A 20,473-nucleotide genomic window follows, 5' to 3' on the forward strand; every position below is an offset into this window, starting at 1 on the left:
CAATCATGTGGAATACTTCCCGATGAAGTCCCCACTCTCCCGGGTGGAGGTCGTGCCTGCTGAGGAAGTCTGCTTCCCAGTTGTCCACTTCCGGAATGAACACTGCTGACAGTGCTATCACATGATTTTTCGCCCAGCGAAGAATCCTTGCAGTTTCTGCCATTGCCCTCCTGCTTCTTGTGCCGCCCTGTCTGTTTACGTGGGCGACTGCCGTGATGTTGTCCCACTGGATCAATACCGGCTGACCTTGAAGCAGAGGTCTTGCTAAGCTTAGAACATTGTAAATTGCCCTTAGCTCCAGTATATTTATGTGGAGAGAAGTCTCCAGACTTGATCACACTCCCTGGAAATTTTTTCCCTGTGTGACTGCTCCCCAGCCTCTCAGGCTGGCATCCGTGGTCACCAGGACCCAGTCCTGAATGCCGAATCTGCGGCCCTTTAGTAGATGAGCACTCTGCAGCCACCGCAGAAGAAACACCCTTGTCCTTGGAGACAGGGTTATCCGCTGATGCATCTGAAGATGCGATCCGGACCATTTTTCCAGCAGATCCCACTGAAAAGTTCTTGCGTGAAATCTACCGAATGGAATCGCTTCGTAAGAAGCCACCATTTTTCCCAGGACCCTTGTGCAATGATGCACTGACACTTTTCCTGGTTTTAGGAGGTTCCTGACTAGCTCGGATAACTCCCTGGCTTTCTTCTCCGGGAGAAACACCTTTTTCTGGACTGTGTCCAGAATCATCCCTAGGAACAGCAGACGTGTCGTCGGAAACAGCTGCGGTTTTGGAATATTTAGAATCCACCCGTGCTGTCGTAGAACTACTTGAGATAGTGCTACTCCGACCTCCAACTGTTCTCTGGACCTTGCCCCTATCAGGAGATCGTCCATTTTCTTTGAAGAAGAATCATCATTTCGGCCATTACCTTGGTAAGGACCCGGGGTGCCGTGGACAATCCAACCGGCAGCGTCTGAAACTGATAGTGACAGTTCTGTACCACGAACCTGAGGTACCCTTGGTGAGAAGGGCAAATTGGGACATGGAGGTAAGCATCCCTGATGTCCCGGGACACCATATAGTCCCCTTCTTCCTGGTTCGCTATCACTGCTCTGAGTGACTCCATCTTGATTTGAACCTTTGTATGTAAGTGTTCAACTATTTCAGATTTAGAATAGGTCTCACCGAGCCGTCTGGCTTCAGTACCACAATATAGTGTGGAATAATACCCCTTTCCTTGTTGTAGGAGGGGTACTTTGATTATCACCTGCTGGGAATACAGCTTGTGAATTGTTTCCACTACTGCCTCCCTGTCGGAGGGAGACGTTGGTAAAGCAGACTTCAGGAACCTGCGAGGGGGAGACGTCTCGAATTTCCAATCTGTACCCCTGGGATACTACTTGTAGGATCCAGGGGTCCACTTGCGAGTGAGCCCACTGCGTGCTGAAACTCTTGAGACGACCCCCCCCACCGCACCTGAGTCCGCTTGTACGGCCCCAGCGTCATGCTGAGGACTTGGCAGAAGCGGTGGAGGGCTTCTGTTTCGGGGAATGGGCTGCCTGCTGCAGTCTTCTTCCCTTTCCTCTATCCCATGGCAGATATGACTGGCCTTTTGCCCGCTTGCCCTTATGGGGACGAAAGGACTGAGGCTGAAAAGACGTTGTCTTTTTCTCCTTTATACGGCAATACTTCCATGTGCCGTTTGGAATCTGCATCACCTGACCACTGTCGTGTCCATAAACAACTTCTGGCAGATATGGACATCGCACTTACTCTTGATGCCAGAGTGCAAATATCCCTCTGTGCATCTCGCATATATAGAAATGCATCCTTTAAATGCTCTATAGTCAATACAATACTGTCCCTGTCAAGGGTATCAATATTTTCAGTCAGGGAATCCGACCAAGCCACCCCAGCGCTGCACATCCAGGCTGAGGCGATCGCTGGTCGCAGTATAACACCAGTATGTGTGTATATACTTTTTAGGATATTTTCCAGCCTCCTATCAGCTGGCTCCTTGAGGGCGGCCCTATCTGGAGACGGTACCGCCACTTGTTTTGATAAGCGTGTGAGCGCCTTATCCACCCTAAGGGGTGTTTCCCAACGCGCCCTAACTTCTGGCGGGAAAGGGTATACCGCCAATAATTTTCTATCGGGGGAAACCCACGCATCATCACACACTTCATTTAATTTATCTGATTCAGGAAAAACTACAGGTAGTTTTTTCACACTCCACATAATACCCTTTTTTGTGGTACTTGTAGTATCAGAAATATGTAACACCTCCTTCATTGCCCTTAACAAGTAACGTGTGGCCCTAAAGGAAAATACGTTTGTTTCTTCACCGTCGACACTGGAGTCAGTGTCCGTGTCTGTGTCGACCGACTGAGGTAAAAGGACGTTTTAACGCCCCTGACGGTGTTTGAGACGCCTGGACAGGTACTAATTGGTTTGCCGGCCGTCTCATGTCGTCAACCGACCTTGCAGCGTGTTGACATTATCACGTAATTCCTTAAATAAGCCATCCATTCCGGTGTCGACTCCCTAGAGAGTGACATCACCATTACAGGCAATTGCTCCGCCTCCTCACCAACATCGTCCTCATACATGTCGACACACACGTACCGACACACAGCACACACACAGGGAATGCTCTGATAGAGGACAGGACCCCACTAGCCCTTTGGGGAGACAGAGGGAGAGTTTGCCAGCACACACCAAAAACGCTATAATTATACAGGGACAACCTTTATATAAGTGTTTTTCCCTTATAGCATTTTAATATATATAGTCATATCGCCAAATAAGTGCCCCCCCTCTCTGTTTTAACCCTGTTTCTGTAGTGCAGTGCAGGGGAGAGCCTGGGAGCCTTCCCACCAGCATTTCTGTGAGGGAAAATGGCGCTGTGTGCTGAGGAGAATAGGCCCCGCCCCCTTTTCGGCGGGCTTCTTCTCCCGTTTTTCTGAGACCTGGCAGGGGTTAAATACATCCATATAGCCCCCAGGGGCTATATGTGATGTATTTTTAGCCAGAATAAGGTACTATCATTGCTGCCCAGGGCGCCCCCCCCAGCGCCCTGCACCCTGCTATGAAGTGTGCTGACAACAATGGCGCACAGCTGCAGTGCTGTGCGCTACCTTATGAAGACTGAAAAGTCTTCTGCCGCCGGTTTCTGGACCTCTTCACTTTTCGGCATCTGCAAGGGGGTCGGCGGCGCGGCTCCGGGACGAACCCCAGGGTGAGACCTGTGTTCCGACTCCCTCTGGAGCTAATGGTGTCCAGTAGCCTAAGAAGCCAATCCATCCTGCACGCAGGTGAGTTCACTTCTCTCCCCTAAGTCCCTCGATGCAGTGAGCCTGTTGCCAGCAGGACTCACTGAAAATAAAAAACCTAACAAAACTTTTACTCTAAGCAGCTCTTTAGGAGAGCCACCTAGATTGCACCCTTCTCGGCCGGGCACAAAAATCTAACTGAGGCTTGGAGGAGGGTCATAGGGGGAGGAGCCAGTGCACACCACCTGATCCTAAAGCTTTTACTTTTGTGCCCTGTCTCCTGCGGAGCCGCTATCCCCCATGGTCCTGACTGAGTCCCCAGCATCCACTAGGACGTCAGAGAAATACTATTCATGTTTAGATATACATTAAAAGATGATTATATTGGTCAGGTGAGTGGCTTTGGGACACTAAGATGACGACCACATTAGTGCAGCTCTACTTCTCAGATTTTTTTTTACAATCCTTCCCTGCTGCTCACTTTAAGCTGCAAACAATTTAGTATTCTGTACAGTAAAAGTACTGTAGTATATGCGCCTAGGTTACGCCAGGAGAGAGCAGTATACGTGCCTGGGTTACACCAGGAGAGAGCAGTATATGCGCCTAGGTTATGCAAGGAGAGAGCAGTATACGTACCTTGGTTACGCCAGGAGAGAGCAGTATACGTGCCTGAGTTACGCCAGGAGAGAGCAGTATATGCGCCTAGGTTACGTCAGGAGAGAGCAGTATATGTGCCTGGGTTATGCAAGGAGAGAGCAGTAGTATATGCGCCTGGGTTTCACTACAGAGGAACAGAAGTAAATGGTTTACCATAGCCGCAACCGAAAGGTAGGGGGGTGGGGGGACTGGAATTGGGGGAGCATCGAAGGGTTACATGGGGAGATTACAGGCAGTGTTGCGCTGATTCCATGAGAATAGCTGCTGCTGAAAAAGGCTGGATGATCTCTATTAAGCCAACCCTAAAGGCGGATCTCAGGACGGAAGTGTGGCTCTGTGAAGGTGCTGGGACTACTAGGAGGGGGAGCTACGGTGACAAGAGATGGTCCCAGGGCACCTGTCTGCCTGGGACTGGTACAGACGCTTTGCAGTGAGCTCCGGTGCCTGGGACCTCTCCTATGGCAGGAACTGTCTTCTACTACATCCGCTACGGTGACTGCTCCCCTCACACACACATATTAGATCCTCCCGTCTGCTACACTCGCTGGGGCACCTGTGGTGATGGGCGGCTGGATCCCTGTATCCGATACTGAGCGCTGCTTGGTGGGGACCTCTTTCTCTACACTACTGTGTTGCCAGCACTTTTCCAGTGAGAGTCGCCACCATTAAACCCCTATCCATTAAGTACAGCGTAGTGTAGCATATAGGGTATGCAGTGTAATGGTGTAGTGCAGTGTATAGGGGCATGTACAGTGTCTAGAGGCATGTAGTGTAGGGATGTAGTGCAGCGTGTAGAGCAGTGATCTCCAACCCGTAGCTCGCGAGCTACCGGTAGCTCACTGTAGTATTTTTGGTAGCTCACAGAGTGCATGGGCTTGTGCAGTCACTGGTACTTCTCCTCCCTTCATTTTTAATAAGGATGCTGTCCGTCAGCCAATCAAAGCTCGTGGACCGGCAGTGGCGGCACCTGATTGGCTCACTTACCGGCACCATATTTTAAATGCCCGCCACCCCTGGAGACTCCGTCACCCTCACCGCAGCCGCTCTCCGGACTTCACAGGAGAGGCTCCCCTTCCGTCCCTCATACAGGAGAAGCAGCACCGGTGGCAGTAGAAGAAGCCAGCAAGGGTTAGCACTGTGTGGGGCAGGGTATAGGACACTGCGGGGAGGGAGGGGCATTATTTGTGCATCTGGCACTGCTGAGGGGCATTATTTGTGTATCTGGCACTACGCGGGGGGACATTACTTGTAGTTGTGAGGCCACACCCACTTTCACAGGAACACACGCGCATTGGGGGAAAGGGGTAGCTCCTTCAGAGATTTTATTTTCCAAAAGTAGCTCATACCCCAATTAAGGTTGGAGACCACTGGTGTAGGGTGATGTAGAGTAGTGATGTAATGTAGCAAATAGGGTATGTAATGTAATTGTGTAGTGCTGTGGATAGGGGTCTGTAGTGAAGTAGTGCAGTGATATAGTATAATGATGTAGTACAGTTATGTAATGAAATGTATGGGGGCACACAGGGGGCATGAGGAATATGCTGTTGGGGAGCCATGTGACAGATGGAACACATGTGACAATGTGGCATTTGGGGCACACGTGACAATATGGCCCAACAGTGTACCCTTTTTTTTTTTTACTAAATATCTGATTAATTTAGAGTGTGTATGTGTGTGGGTGGGTGGTGGTGGTGGTGGGGGGGGGGGGGGGGAGAGGGGGGGGTTCAGACACATACAGCTACTCAGAGGTGGCGGCTGATATAATCTGTCACGATCCTAGTGCAGCGATTCTCCAGATACGCCAATCTGAGAATGCTGCCCCGTAACACCTTTACTGATTACCTCAGCGTGTGGTAAATCCACGTGGTAAACTGCCACCAGCAGAAGTATCAGTCGCTACGTCTGCCAGGCTAAGCGACTTTGAGGGCGAGCTTCTGCTCTCACCCGCACACAAAGTTATTAATACGTAAAAATTTGGTAACCTGACCTCGAGGATTTGGGTTTGGAAAACACAAATTTCAGAAAAAAAATAAAGAATTTTTTATCCAAGTAAAAAACTTCATAGCTTACTGTTACAGAAAAAATAAAGTTACAAGAATAACAGTTGAAAAGTCACATAGTCAAACACGTAAATACAATTTCAAATAAAATAGAAAATAGGGAAAATAAGATTTTACTTACCGGTAAATCTATTTCTCGTAGTCCGTAGAGGATGCTAGGACTCCGTAAGGACCATGGGGAATAGACGGGCTCCGCAGGAGATAGGGCACTTTAAGAAAGCTTTGGACTCTGGGTGTGCACTGGCTCCTCCCTCTATGCCCCTCCTCCAGACCTCAGTTAGGGAAACTGTGCCCAGAGGAGATGGACAGTACGAGGAAGGATTTTTGTAAATCTAAGGGCGAGATCCATACCAGCCACACCAATCACACCGTATAACTTGTGATAAACTTACCCAGTTAACAGTATGAACAACACCATAGCCACGGTTCCACTGAAAAACTATAACCTAACCCTTATGTAAGCAATAACTATATACAAGTCTTGCAGAAGAAGTCCGCACATGGGACGGGCGACCAGCATCCTCTACGGACTACGAGAAATAGATTTACCGGTAAGTAAAATCTTATTTTCTCCAACGTCCTTGAGGATGCTGGGACTCCGTAAGGACCATGGGGATTATACCAAAGCTCCCAAACGGGCGGGAGAGTGCGGATGACTCTGCAGCACCGATTGAGCAAACAGGAGGTCCTCCTCAGCCAGGGTATCAAACTTATAGAACTTTGCAAAGGTGTTTGTCCCCGACCAAGCAGCTGCTCGGCACAACTGTAATGCCGAGACCCCTCGGGCAGCCGCCCAAGAAGAGCCCACTTTCCTAGTGGAGTGGGCCTTAACCGATTTTGGTAACGGCAATCCTGCCGTAGAATGCGCCTGCTGAATCGTGTTACAGATCCAGCGAGCAATAGTCTGCTTTGAAGCAGGAGCGCCAACCTTGTTGGCCGCATACAGAACGAACAAAGCTTCAGTCTTCCTGATTCTAGCCGTTCTGGTCACATAAATCTTCAAAGCCCTGACTACATCCAGGGACTCGGAATCCTCCAAGTCCCGTGTAGCCACAGGCACGACAATAGGTTGGTTCACATGAAAAGATGAGACCACTTTTGGCAGAAAGTGAGGGCGAGTCCTCAACTCCGCCCTATCCACGTGAAAAACCAAGTATGGGCTTTTATGTGATAAAGCCGCCAATTCGGAAACACGTCTTGCCGAAGCTAACGCCAACAACATGACCACTTTCCACATGAGGTATTTCAACTCCACAGTTTTGAGTGGTTCAAACCAAGGTGACTTGAGGAAACGTAACACCACGTTAAGATCCCAAGGCGCCACCGGAGGCACAAAGGGAGGCTGAATATGCAGCACTCCCTTCACAAAGGTCTGTACTTCAGGAATAGAGGCCAATTCTCTTTGAAAGAAAATGGATAAGGCCGAAATCTGGACCTTTATGGACCCTCATTTTAGGCCCAAAGTCACTCCTGTTTGAAGAAAGTGAAGTAGACGGCCCAAATGGAACTCCTCCGTAGGAGCAGCTCTGGCCTCACACCAAGAAACATATTTCCGCCATATACGGTGATAATGTTTTAACGTCACATCTTTCCTAGCCTTGATCATTGTAGGAATGACTTCCTCCGGAATCCCTTTTTCCGCTAGGATCCGGCGTTCAACCGCCATGCCGTCAAACGCAGCCGCGGTAAGTCTTGGAACAGACAGGGCCCTGCCGCAGCAGGTCCTGCCTTAGAGGAAGAGGCCACGGATCCCCTGCGAGCAACTCTTGAAGCTCCGGATACCAAGTCCTCCGTGGCCAATCCGGAACAATGAGTATTGTTCTGACCCTGCTTCTTCGTATTATTTTCAACACCTTGGGTATGAGAGGAAGAGGAGGAAACACATAGACCGATCTGAACACCCAAGGTGTCACCAGAGTGTCTACCGCTAACGCCTGAGGGTCCCTTGACCTGGCGCAATACCGCTTTAGCTTTTTGTTGAGACGGGATGCCATCATGTCGATTTGAGGCAGTCCCCAACGATCCGTGATCTGTGCGAAGACTTCTTGATGAAGTCCCCACTCTCCCGGATGCAGGTCGTGCCTGCTGAGGAAGTCCGCCTCCCAGTTGTCCACCCCCGGGATGAACACCGCTGACAGCGCGCTTACATGGCCTTCCGCCCAGCGTAGAATCCTGGTCGCTTCTGCGATGGCCATTCTGCTCCTTGTTCCGCCTTGGCGGTTTACATGAGCACTGCCGTGACATTGACTGACTGAATCAGAACCGGTTTTCTCCGAAGCAATTCCTCCGCTTGACGCAGGGCGTTGTATATGGCCCTCAACTCCAGGACGTTGATGTGGAGACAAGACTCTAGGCTTGACCAGAGACCTTGGAAATTTCTTCCCAGTGTCACTGCTCCCCAGCCTCGGAGGCTTGCGTCCGTGGTCACCAGGACCCAGTCCTGAATGCAGAACCTGCGACCTTTCAGTAGGTGAGCACTGTTCAGCCACCACAGGAGAGATACCCTGGTCCTGGGAGACAGGGTGATCCTTTGATGCATTTGTAAATGGGACCCGAACCACTTGTCCAAGAAGTCCCATTGAAAAGTCCTCGTATGGAACCTGCCGAAAGGGATGGCCTCGTAGGAAGCCACCATCTTCCCCAGGACCCGCGTGCAATGATGCACTGAAACCTTTTTTGGTTTTAATAGGTTCCTGACCATGGCTATGAGTTCCTGAACCCTTTCGATCGGAAGAAAAACCTTTTTCTGGTCTGTGTCTAGAATCAGCCCCAAAAAGGTCAGACGCGTTGTAGGGACTAGCTGGGACTTCGGTATATTGAGAATCCAGCCGTGTATCTGCAACGTCTTCATGGACAGAGACACGTTGTCCAGCAACCTCTCCCGAGATCTCGCCTTTATGAGATCGTCCAAGTATGGGATAATTGTGACCCCCTGCCTGCGCAGGAGCACCATCTTACCTTGGTGAAAATTCTCGGGGCCATGGAAAGCCCAAACGGCAACGTCTGAAATTGGTAGTGACAGTCCTGCACTGCAAATCTCAGGAACGCCTGATGTGGGGGGAATATCGGAACATGAAGGTAAGCATCCTTTATGTCCAGGGACACCATCCAATCCTCCCCCTCCAGGCTGGCGATGACCGCCCTGAGTGATTCCATTTTGAACCTCTTCAAGTACAGGTTCAGAGATTTCAGGTTTAAAATGGGTCTGACCGAACCGTCCGGTTTCGGGACCACAAACAGGGTTGAGTAATATCCCTCCTCCTTGCTGGAGATGAGGAACTGTGACAATCACCTGTTGAATATACAATTTTTGGATTGCTGCCAACACTAGCTCCCTCTCTGATGGGGAAGCCGGCAGAGCCGATTTGAAAAATCGGCGAGGAGGCAAGTCTTCGAATTCCAGCCTGTATCCCTGAGAAAATCTCTAATGCCCAGGGATCCACCTGCAAGTGAACCCAGACGTGGCTGAAAAACCGAAGACGAGCCCCCACCAGATCTGCCTCCCCTCGGAAAGCCCCAGCGTCATGCGGTGGACTTTGCAGACGCAGGGGAGGACTTCTGCTCTTAGGAACTAGCTGTGTGCAGCTTTTTTCCCCTGCCCTTTCCCTCTGGCAACAAAGGATGATCCACGTACCAACTTGTTTTTATTGGAACGAAAGGACTGCATTTGATAATGAGGTGCCTTTTTTGTATGCTGCGGGGGGGACATAAGGTAAGAAATTTGACTTACCAGCCGTAGAGACAAGATCCGAGAGGCCGTCTCCAAACAACTCCACCCCTTTGTAAGGCAAGGACTCCATATGCCGCTTTGAATCGGCATCTCCCGTCCACTGTCGGGTCCACAGGAGCCGCCTAGCAGAAATAGACATAGCATTTATTCTGGAGCTTAATAAACAAATGTCTCTCTGAGCATCCCTCATATACAGGGCAGCATCTCTGATATGCTCTATGGTCATTTGAATGGCGTCCCTATCTAAGGTGTCAATTTCCGTAGATAAGGAATCTGCCCATGCCACAACCGCACTACAAACCCAGGCCGACGCCATAGCCGGTCGAGCAATAGTACCGGAATGATTGTAAATGTGCTTTAAGGTAATTTCCTGCCTGCGATCAGCAGGTTCCTTGAGGGAAGCCGTATCCTGAGAAGGCAGTGCCACCTTTTTGGACAAACGTGTCAGCGCCTTGTCAACTTTTGGCGAAGATTCCCAGCGTATATTATCAGTTTGTGGAAAAGGATACGCCATGAGAATCCTTTTGGGAACTTGTGGTCTCCTATCCGGAGATTCCCAAGCCTTTTCGCACAAGTCACTTAATTCAAATGAGGATGGAAAAGTGACTTCAGGCTTTTTCCCTTTATACATGTGTACCCTCGTGTCAGGGACAGGTGGTTCCTCAGTAATATGCAAAACCTCTTTAATGGCAATAATCATGTACCGTATACCCTTAGCCACCTTCGGCTGTAATTTTGCATCTTCATAGTCGACACTAGAGTCAGTATCTGTGTCGGTATTTGTGTCATCGATCTGGGATATGGTGCGCTTCTGAGACCCCGAAGGACCTGGCGCCCCAGGGACAGGCATGGACTGGCTACCTGACTGATCCCTAGCTTCTGCCTTGTCTAATCTTTTATGCAATAGATTGACATTTGCATTCAAGACATTCAGCATATCCACCCATTCCGGTGTCGGCGTTGCCGACGGCGACCTGACATTCAAGCACTCCCCCTCCACATTAAGCGAGCCTTCCTCGTCAAACATGTCGACACACGCGTACCGACACTTCACACACACACAGGGAACCCCTTTCCTGAAGACAGTATCCCTGTCAAGGCCCTTTGGAGAGACAGAGAGAGAGTATGCCAGCACACACCCCAGCGCAATAACCCTGGAGACCAACACAAAATGTTTTTCCCCAGCAGCGCCGTATAATATGTAAACCGCCAATTATGTGCCCCCCTCTCTTTTAAGCACCCTTTCACCGTGTGTAAGCAGGGGAGAGTCCGGGGAGCTTCCTCTCAGCAGTGCTGTGGAGAGAAAATGGAGCTGGTGAGTGCTGAGGGAGAAGCCCCGCCCCCTCGGCGGCGGGCTTCTGTCCCGCTCAAACTTAGTAAAATATGGCGGGGGCTCTTTTATATACATGTACAGAGCCCACCTGCACATGTATATAGTCTTTTTGCCATGTAGAGGTTTATATTGCTGCCCAGGGCGCCCCCCCCTGCGCCCTGCACCCTTACAGTGACCGGAGTATGTGAGGTGTATGGGAGCAATGACGCACAGATGCAGTGCTGTGCGTTACCTCAGTGAAGCTGAAGGCTTCTGCCGCCTGACGACTTCTGTCTTCTGTACTTCTAGCTCTGTGAGGAGAACGGCGACGCGGCTCCGGGGGTGGACGCCCAGTAAGAACCTGCGTTCACCCCCTCTGGAGCTAATGGTGTCCAGTAGCCGAGGAAGCAGAGCCTATCTTTGACAAGAAGGTCTGCTCCTCTCTCCTCAGTCCCTCGATGCAGGGAGCCTGTTGCCAGCAGTGCTCCCTGTGAAAAAGTAGTAAAAGGTAGAAAAAAAAAATCCAAACAAAAATGCTTCTAGGTAGAGAACTCTGGAGAGCTCTCTGCAGTGCACCCATCTTGCTCTGGGCACAGTGTAAAACTGAGGTCTGGAGGAGGGGCATAGAGGGAGGAGCCAGTGCACACCCAGAGTCCAAAACTTTCTTAAAGTGCCCTATCTCCTGCGGAGCCAGTCTATTCCCCATGGTCCTTACGGAGTCCCAGCATCCTCAAGAACGTTAGAGAAATAAACAAAACAATCTAGTCTCTTTGGATTCAATAGTTATTGGATCAGGCCTTCCTATTGCCTTATGGAACACCTGTATCCTTCGATAGCCTCATGCAGAATGAACACCTTCCAGCCTGTGTTCCTCATATTTAAAACCCAGGCTGCACTCACATGTCCCCCTCCCTCTGGAGAATTTGCTTAACCCTTCCAAAGCCAGAGTGAATGGAGTCTTAGCTTATACTGTGGGGTCTCTTGACCATACTAACAGGGGTGGATGGCCTTATCTTTCAATTGCTTGTTTGATGCTTAGAGAGTTGGTACAGGCCCTCCTGGTCACATGAGCAGGGATTATTTAATGAACCATCTTATTTTGTTTGAAGGTATGAACCAGATTTATCCATTTATACTGGGACAGTTTTTACAACTGGCTACAGGAACATTTATCACCTGTTGTAGCCAAAATGTCTTCACTGACCCATAAGGATGCACCCCCTGTTGTTAAAGTAAATAACTTGTTGGAAAAGACACGAACCAGGCCTGACCCTGGCCTCTGAAATTCTCCAAGCCATCTCTGGTTCCCTACATCAAAGTGTATCTGACACCTCTGTACTGTAAAAAGGCTCTATACAAGCAGATCAATTAAGTATCTACCATTTAACATGCAAAGACATTTGACTAGTATAATACAATGGTACATTGAAACATCAATTGGAATAATACAAATTTCAATCATGCCCATTTTGCTATAACCCAGATGCATTGGCATCACATCCCTTGATACACCATTCAGATATCCTGATATCACATACATTGATATTAACAGGCTTATTCCTACTTGAAATAGCCTGGATCAGGACATCATCATCCGCAATTTGCATCACTCGTTAAGCGACCCTACTCCATTCTGCGCAAACAGGCCTTTACTTTGGCTACACACTTCTGATGAAACCATAACATTGCATATAGATTTCTGATCCTGGAGGACAAAATAATCAGAAATTAAGTGACATTTATTCTCTTACCTATGTAAATGTGTGTGGAAAACAGAGGCGTACCCAGGGTTGATGGCTACAAGGGTAAATATCAGAATGTCGCCACTGGAAACGTTTCTTTACTATGTGTGTGTCGATAGATACGTATACTCTCCCTACCTGAGGTATGGAGGGGAGTGGCACCAATGTAGACAGGGAACCAAAATGTGTAGTTACAGCTCTGCTTTGGTGTACACAGAACTGTCCTCCTCTGTGTTCAGCACCCCTGCCCTAAATAATTCCTACAGTGAACACTATCTAATCCTTTACGACTGCTAAGCTAGGGCTTGATCAACAGGTAAAATGCCTTTCCTTTTCTTTGTGTGTGACCTACTGTACACCAAAAAAGTGGCAGTTTTACCTAACAGAACCAAACAAATGCCAAATGTCTATGGCACGTTTGAATCCTTTGCAGGATGAGTTCAACTCTTTGTATCTTAATACAGAGAATGATGTATACATCTAATATTCATTATATTTGAAAGGCACAGACTAAGAACTAGGAGTCAGGAAAAGTAAGGGGAGCAGTTTATGACAGGAGCCAGATGCTGACGCCAAGGTGCGCCAATGTGCGTTAAATGCCAGTGTATACTTTTAGTTCCAGTCCGGCCCTATGTATATGTGCAGAATGTATGTGTGCAGTGTGCATGTGGGCAGTGCGCAGCATGTATGTGTGCAGTGTGCATGTGGGCAGTGCGCAGCATGTATGTGTGTAGTGTGCATGTGCAGAACCTGTGCACACTCTGGCAGTGAAGGGGTTAGTACTGCCCCAGAGAGCACTCACCGTTGTTAGGGAGTTACAGGGCGAGATATATACTGTAGCACTGATGCAGTCCAGATGGCTTTACATGCTTCTGCAGACGCTGGAACACTTGGTTATCAGCACAGGATCACAACCTGACAATATGGAGCTGCCTTATGGGGATAGAGCACATTGCAGAGCCTCACAGTATGGAGCAGAACACAGTCACACCATGGTCCAGTCAGCAAAATCACCTTGATTGATAGATTTACAGGCTAGTAACACATTGTTGTCATATTGTTACAGCCTCACAGAACATCATTGTCAATGCTTCAACTCATCACCCATGCTGATGCACCCACGAGGACTCCGGGATCCACCAGTATCATTTGAATACCCAAGCCTTGCAAATATGTCTGTGGATATTTCGGGCAGTGGCTGTGCTGCAGGGCCGGCACAATATGTCTGTGAACGATGTCGTTAACAGACATATTGTTTGTATATACCATGTGATTCGTAAACAGAACAGACAATATATCGTCCAGTCTGTACCCTGCATAAGACGCATGGATAAATCTAACGTGTTTATAAGCATTTTGACATCCGATTTTCAATTTCTTTTTTATATGCAAAGTTGCAAACGCCAGTAGTTAAGGGGCCTACAGCTGGGTGCACACTACACGGTATCTCAGACGATGTTACAAGACACAACGTATCACGATGACCATCATATAGTGTAACCTTCAATTCACCTAATTCATGGTTTGATGAAGTGGATGGACTCATCGTCCCATTGGATGTTCTGCACCCCAATAGAGGGATTCAACGTCGGACATGGTGTTGTTACATGTAACGATACGTCACATCACACAGCAGATCGTGCAGTGCGTACAGCAGTGCAATGTACTGTTACATCATGTAGCACCTTTGGCACCCAGCTTAAGTGTGCTGGCTTCCGCATGGTAACCACCAATTTGTAGCTGTGGTCATTAACACTGCAACTTCTGGCACACAGTGTAACATTTACAACATAGGGTAGTAAACTCTGCAGACATTCTAACATGCTTCACAGTATATCTGGTCACTTGCCAAATCTTAGTTTACAATTTAATAAGTCAGTATCCTGTGTATCATAGCTACAGGCGTAAGCAGATGGACTGCATTTAATAGAAACATAGGCACAGGATTTACCTGCCACACCCAGTTATAAAAGCTAATTTTTTTTTTAAGCATAGATTGCAAGAGCAGGGCCTCCTTCCCTCATGTGCCTTTCCTTCGCTTCCTTACACTATCTTATACTCCATACTCCTATTGATGGCACCTAACCCCTGGTATTCCGTACTTGTCATATATTGTCTTGAACTGTAAGTGCTGCTTTGCTAATATTAATGTACTCTGTAATGGGCGCTATGGATCCCTTGTGGCACTATATAAAGTATAATAATTATAAAAATAATAAAAATTTGCTGCAGTTCCAGTGTACCAGGTGACTAGTATGAAGTTTGGGTGTAGCCGACCAGTTCCCAAATTGGAAGAGGGCAATGTATCCGATCAGTGTACACATTATAGGAAATCCTTCATTGTGCAGGATACCTTTATTACATTAGAAACAGTCAGATAGTTGAGATAAGCAAGTAATGGGGCATACTAAAGAAGCATATTTGGGAGAGAGAAAGTGCAGCAAAATGGAGACATTATAGAACCTATTACTGTAAGCTAATTTAGCGTTTCCTAAGTACAGTCTCTTTATAGACTGAAATGGACAGAGTCTCACTGAAATGGCCAGAGTCTCTGAGCTGTACAGTATCAAAACACAACACAAATCTGGCCGATTTCATGAATATATAGCTAAGAACCTCCAGAGGGCAGCTACAAGAAAGAATTATGAATATAGCAAACACTGCACAACAGTATATACAAGCCAGTAATAGAAAAGGTCGTGTGGAAATGTATTTAAACACAACATTAGGAGGGAAAAAAAGACAGATGGGCACATAAAAGAGCCCTGAATGTTACCAACACAAGTATGAATTACCAAAATGACCATGCACCTACTATACAGAATGGACATCTATAAAAGCAGATGCATGATCCCGCAGATCTGGCCACTGGGGAGAGTAACTGCAAACCAGCCTGTCCACAAACCAAACAGCTTAATATTACAATGTACATTACTAACACAGAAAAGCAAAATATGATGTAGTTTAACAAAATACTGTTATCTCTACTCCTCCTACACATTAGTGCATCATACAATTCCAAACTTCCTTGTTTTTTCGGCCGATGCTACATCGAGATGCCCGGAAGTCCATTGCCTTTTCCTGAATCTAAAAGAAGCCACTATCAAAAGCATGTTACTGTACATTAACCAAGTAGTTGCATATTTATTGAAGTGTAATTTGACAAAATAATGGTAATTCTCAGTAGGCAAGATCCTATACAGAGTTGCCTGCTGTCTTGTATTAGATCTAAGGGCTACATGACAGTCACCATTTTTAAGGTTTAAGATCCTAAGGGGGGGGTAACCAATTAGCTGCGATAACGGGATCTGCGATCATGGTTAATGTTATCGCATCTTTTTCCTGTTTATCACTCCTATCCTATTCCAAATCTGCAACAAAGGCAATCGTGCAATAATTCTAGCCGGCAAAAGCATAGGAAAAATTGGTGAAATTTGTCTGTACCCCAAAAATGCAAAACTAATATTGGAAAACATTATAGAAGTCTATTATCGGCCATAATATAACTACTTGGTGTCATTAAATTGGGTCAACTTGCTGTTATATGCATTTTTTATTAAATGCTGAAAAGTGATAGAAAGCCATTGTCTCTGCAAATTAAACGCTCTCATTAAATTTGGGGTACATAAAAATGGTTATAAGTATATATTTGGGTCCTTTTAGTGGACCTTTAAAAAATAGTGGAAACAGACTGATTACTCCCACTTGCAAGCCTAAAAAACACTTGTCCCATTCATAAAGCACCCCAATATACCTGTCCCATATTGTACCTTGTACCCCAATTTCCATCACTTTGCATTTTTTTATCCCAAAAATGACATGTCATTATTGGCCGATTAAAAATAATTAAAAACTTCCCAGCTCTGAGATGGTGAAGAGAAATCCGCGACAAACCTTCTGGAGATTTATCGGCGATGACTTATTGCTGCCAATAGGAAACTGAATTATTGCATTTGCGATAATTTATCGTGAAACTGCAATATCGGATGGTGTAATGGTTAGCATTACTGCCTCACAGCACTGAGGTCATGGGTTCGATTCCCACGATGGCCTAACTGTGTGGAGTTTGTATATTCTCCCCGTGCTTGCGTGGGTTTCCTCCGGGTACTCCAGTTTCCTCCCACAATCCAAAAATATACTGGTAGGTTAATTGGATCCCAACAAAAATTAACCCTAGCGTGAATGTGTGCATGTACATGTGATACGGAATACAGACTGAAAGCTCCACTGGGGCAGGGACTGATGTGAATGGCCAAAAATATCCTCTGTAAAGTGCTGTGGAATACGTGTGCGCTATATAAATAACTGGTAATAAATATCGTAGCTAATTGGCGCGTGTCATGGAAGAGCTGGAATCCATTGGATCCTCTTCAGTGCTCTTTGAAACACGTGTCGAAAAATGTCATTACAAGCAGCAAAACAAAGAAGTGAATTTCCTACCTGCTATAAATACAAATCTGTTAAGAGTTTTTTACTTTCCTAATATTCTTATTTGGTGAAACAATAGCACCACAGACATAATTATCATAGTGTTTCCTAATGAGTTGTTATATAATTTTGAGTAGTCACAGGTTACCCATACTCCACCTCAGGTGACGAGTAAGTAGTCATCTCTTCATATCATCACATGGCAATCATTAAGCGGCATACATAGGTGTATTTAGAGTTACAAATACTAAGAAGCCCGTGAATCAAAAGAGAGACACCCACCAGATTCATGAGTTTCAGACCCTCCAGCAGTTTGCAGTTCTTATTCTTCAGCCTGTGCGCCTCGTCAATGATCACACACCTCCACTCAATAGCATTCAGCTCTGGGCAGCCCCCCAAAATCATCTCAAACGTGGTGATGATGGCTTGGAACTTGTACGTCCCACGGACAATACGACCCTGTGAAGTTATCAACATCCAAATTACCACACATAGCGATCCCACAGCCCCTGTTACTCCAGATAATTAAGGGCTCAGTCTACTTGGGGGACAAATACGAATGACAAATTAGGTGAATAAGAACTGCATTGTTTTAATTGAATTTATAATGCTCCATCAAGGTTGTAGATGTGCATCCTTTGAATAATGCTTTGGTCTCTGTTACTAACATAATAAAAAGGGATTTTAATACCTACCGGTAAATCCTTTTCTCTTAGTCCGTAGAGGATGCTGGGGATGCTTCAAGAACCATGGGGTATAGACGGGATCCGCAGGAGACATGGGCACTTTAACACTTTAAAAGGGGTGTGAACTGGCTCCTCCCTCTATGCCCCTCCTCCAGACTCCAGTTATAGGAACTGTGCCCAGGGAGACGGACATTTCGAGGAAAAGGATTTATTTAATTTTTATTAAATTTTTAAACTAAGGTGAGATACATACCAGCTCACACCTCAAACATGCCGTACAACATGGCATTCAAGAACAACGTATGCAACGGCATGACCAACATCAGCCACAGACTGACTGTACTTAACTCAACAGGAGTGTAACCAAAACCAAACTGCAGATACAGCCCGCACTGTGACGGGCGCCCAGCATCCTCTACGGACTAAGAGAAAAGGATTTACCGGTAGGTATTAAAATCATATTTTCTCATACGCCCTAGAGGATGCTGGGGATGCTTCAAGAACCAAGGGGTTTATACCAAAGCTCTAGAACGGGCGGGAGAGTGCGGATGACTCTGCAGCACCGATTGACCAAACAAGAGGTCCTCCTCAGCCAGGGTATCAAACTTGTAAAACTTCGCAAAGGTGTTTGAAGCCGACCAAGTAGCAGCTCGGCAAAGCTGTAATGCAGAGACCCCTCGGGCAGCCGCCCAGGATGAGCGCACCTTTCTGGTAGAATGGGCTTTCACATGACTGTACTTAACTCAACATGAGTGTAACCAAAACCAAACTGCAGATACAGCCCGCACTGTGACGGGCGCCCAGCATCCTCTACGGACTAAGAGAAAAGGATTTACCGGTAGGAATTAAAATCCTATTTTCTCATACGCCCTAGAGGATGCTGGGGATGCTTCAAGAACCAAGGGGTTTATACCAAAGCTGTAATGCAGAGACCCCTCGGGCAGCCGCCCAGGATGAGCGCACCTTTCTGGTAGAATGGGCTTTCACATGACTGTACTTAACTCAACATGAGTGTAACCAAAACCAAACTGCAGATACAGCCCGCACTGTGACGGGCGCCCAGCATCCTCTACGGACTAAGAGAAAAGGATTTACCGGTAGGAATTAAAATCCTATTTTCTCATACGCCCTAGAGGATGCTGGGGATGCTTCAAGAACCAAGGGGTTTATACCAAAGCTGCAATGCAGAGACCCCTCGGGCAGCCGCCCAGGATGAGCGCACCTTTCTGGTAGAATGGGCTTTCACCGATTACGGTAACGTCAAACCTGACGTAGAATGAGCCTGCTGAATCGTATTACAGATCCAGCGCGCAATAGTCTGCTTGGAAGCAGGAGCCCCAATCTTGTTGGGAGCCCACAGGACAAACAGAGCCTGTTTTCCTAATCTGCGCCATTCTGGCGACATAGATTTTCAAAGCTCTGACCACATCGAGAGACTTCGATTCCGCCAAGGCGTCAGTAGCCACTGGCACCACAATAGGCTGGTTTACGTGAAATGATGAAACCACTTTTGGCAGAAATTGCATGGAAGATTAAATAGGGGCTTTTGTGAGACAAAGCCGCCAACTCAGAAACCCGCCTTGCGGATGCCAAGGCCAACAACATGACTACTTTCCAAGTAAGGAATTTTAACTCAACCTTGCGTAAAGGATCAAACCAATGAGATTGCAGGAACTGCAATACCACATTAAGATCCCACGGTGCCACAGGAGGCACAAATGGAGGTTGGATGTGCAGCACAACTTTCACGAAGGTCCGAACTTCTGGATGGGAGGCCAATTCTTTCTGAAAGAAAATTGATAAGGCCGAAATTTGTACTTTAATAGAGCCTAACTTTAGGCCCAGCCTTCTTGTATTCACACCAAGGCACATATTTTCTCCAAATACGGTGGTAATGCTTTGCAGTTACTTCCTTTCTAGCCTGAAGAAGTGTGGGAATGACTTCACTGGGAATACCCTTTCTGGCTAGGATTTGGCGTTCAACCGCCATGCCGTCAAACGCAGCCGCAGTAAGTCTTGATACACACACGGACCTTGTTGTAACAGGTCCTCCCGTAGAGGAAGAGGCCAGAGATCTTCTATGAGCAACTCCTGAAGATCTGGATACCAGGCCCTCTTTGGCCAGTCTGGAACAATGAGTATTGCCTGAACCTTTGTTCTTCATATAATCTTTATCACCTTTGGAATGAGTGGAAGTGGAGGGAACACATAGACCGACGGAAACACCCACAGTGTCACTAGGGCGTCCACCGCTATTGCTTGAGGGTCCCTCGACCTGGAACAATATCTCTGAAGTTTCTTGTTGAGGCGGGACGCCATCATGTCTATTTGAGGAATTCCCCAACGACTTGTCACTTCTGCAAAGACCTCTTGATGAAGACCCCACTCTCCTGGATGGAGATCGTGTCTGCTGAGGAAGTCTGCTTCCCAGTTGTCCACTCCTGGAATGAAGACTGCTGACAGAGCGCTTGCATGTCCTTCCGCCCAGCGAAGAACTTTCGTGGCCTCGGCCATCGCCGCTCTGCTTTTTGTTCCGCCCTGGCGGTTTATATACGCCACTGCTGTTATGTTGTCTGACTGAATCAAGACG

General features: G+C 47.3%; 1 protein-coding gene across 2 annotated transcripts in view; it reads right to left on the reverse strand.

Annotated features, from left to right (window-relative positions):
- CHD9 (chromodomain helicase DNA binding protein 9) overlaps positions 1-20,473 on the reverse strand; it is a 575,583-nt gene that overhangs the window by 170,206 nt on the left and 384,904 nt on the right. For both annotated transcript variants that reach the window (XM_063945309.1, XM_063945308.1), the window contains exon 13: positions 17,480-17,656. In XM_063945309.1, coding sequence (XP_063801379.1) covers positions 17,480-17,656 — 177 coding nt within the window. The remainder of the gene's footprint in view (positions 1-17,479; positions 17,657-20,473) is intronic.

Source organism: Pseudophryne corroboree, chromosome 11 (assembly GCF_028390025.1).
Source record: "Pseudophryne corroboree isolate aPseCor3 chromosome 11, aPseCor3.hap2, whole genome shotgun sequence".
NCBI classification, from domain to species: Eukaryota; Metazoa; Chordata; class Amphibia; order Anura; family Myobatrachidae; genus Pseudophryne; species Pseudophryne corroboree.